Raw genomic sequence first — 1,101 nt, 5'->3', positions numbered from 1 at the left:
ATGTAATGTGTATATGAATTATGATTCAGTAGCTTACCTCAAACACCCTCTTTTCCCAATGCGTGAGAGCTGTTCCCTCGTGCCCCTGGTCTTCAAGTTCCGCCCCTTCTAGATCGGGACAATTGAAGTGGTTTCGCACCTATGGAAAGAATGGCACTTTTAATATGAACAAATCAGAGAAAACAAATGCATTTTAATTTACACCTGTTCATCGAATCATCTTTATTTCTTATCTTTTTTTTTACTACAAACTGGAAAAGATTTTAGCGAAGTCCATCCTTACTGCAGTACTCTACGACGAAGGAACGATGCCATGAAATGCCATCCTACTCTTAATCAATAAAGACGGAAAATCAAATAAAATCACGGAAATGTAAACAAATAAAAAATTGTGATAGCAAACGAACTTACTTCTTCCCTCACTCTCGGCGTTACAACCATATTAACTTCTTTTAAAGTGACTCCGCCGCGCACTTGCCACTTGGGTCTCTGTATACGTTTAATCACGCGGTCACTCCACTGTCTGGCTTGGAGTCTGGAAAATAATAATAGGAATTAAACATAAGAATTGGGATTTTAGTCTTGGTTGATAAATGTCTTTATGAAAGCTATGGCAATAACTGTACATAGTTCATTAGTTTTATGTATAGGGAAATTATGTAATTTTAGTGTAATCTTTTTTAATTTCTATTTCTGTAATTTCAGTAACTTGGTCTGAATTTTGCTCAACGTAAAGAAGAGCCTGATCCGACCTGTGCAGATAAAATATACCAATCCCTACACACACACACGCGCGGAATTCCTTATATGCCTAAACATTTAACCAAAGAAACGAAAGAAAAAGAACTTGAAAGAAAACGAAAATGTCCTCAAACTAATCTTTCTCCCACACTTACACTTCGTTCAGCATCGGTTTCCCATTCTCCGTCCGGTTGGTGAGAGGGTTTCCGTCGTCGTCTCGATAGAACGCGTACAGAGAAATGGAAAACCCTAGGGCGTGGAGGATCTCGTGTTTGACGGTGGATATGAGAGTCTCCAGTTCTTGGACCTTTGTACTGATGGAGCCCGGACACAGGTTGGCGTGGCCGGCTATTGGTCTGC

The 1,101-nt window shown here is 39.9% G+C and overlaps 1 protein-coding gene across 1 annotated transcript in view; it reads right to left on the bottom strand.

Moving 5' to 3' along the window:
* Positions 1 to 1,101, bottom strand: part of LOC119586489 (leishmanolysin-like peptidase) — a gene marked incomplete at its 5' end in the record, with an annotated part of 14,738 nt that overhangs the window by 6,499 nt on the left and 7,138 nt on the right. The window contains 3 exon segments of the mRNA XM_037935227.1: positions 38 to 139; positions 412 to 535; positions 897 to 1,097. Of these exon segments, the coding sequence (XP_037791155.1) occupies positions 38 to 139; positions 412 to 535; positions 897 to 1,097 (427 nt within the window).

The sequence above is a fragment of the Penaeus monodon genome, chromosome 21 (assembly GCF_015228065.2).
Source record: "Penaeus monodon isolate SGIC_2016 chromosome 21, NSTDA_Pmon_1, whole genome shotgun sequence".
Lineage (NCBI taxonomy): Eukaryota > Metazoa > Arthropoda > Malacostraca > Decapoda > Penaeidae > Penaeus > Penaeus monodon.
The sequence above is the reverse complement of the archived record's forward strand: the minus strand, read 5'-3'. Positions and strand labels throughout refer to the sequence as shown.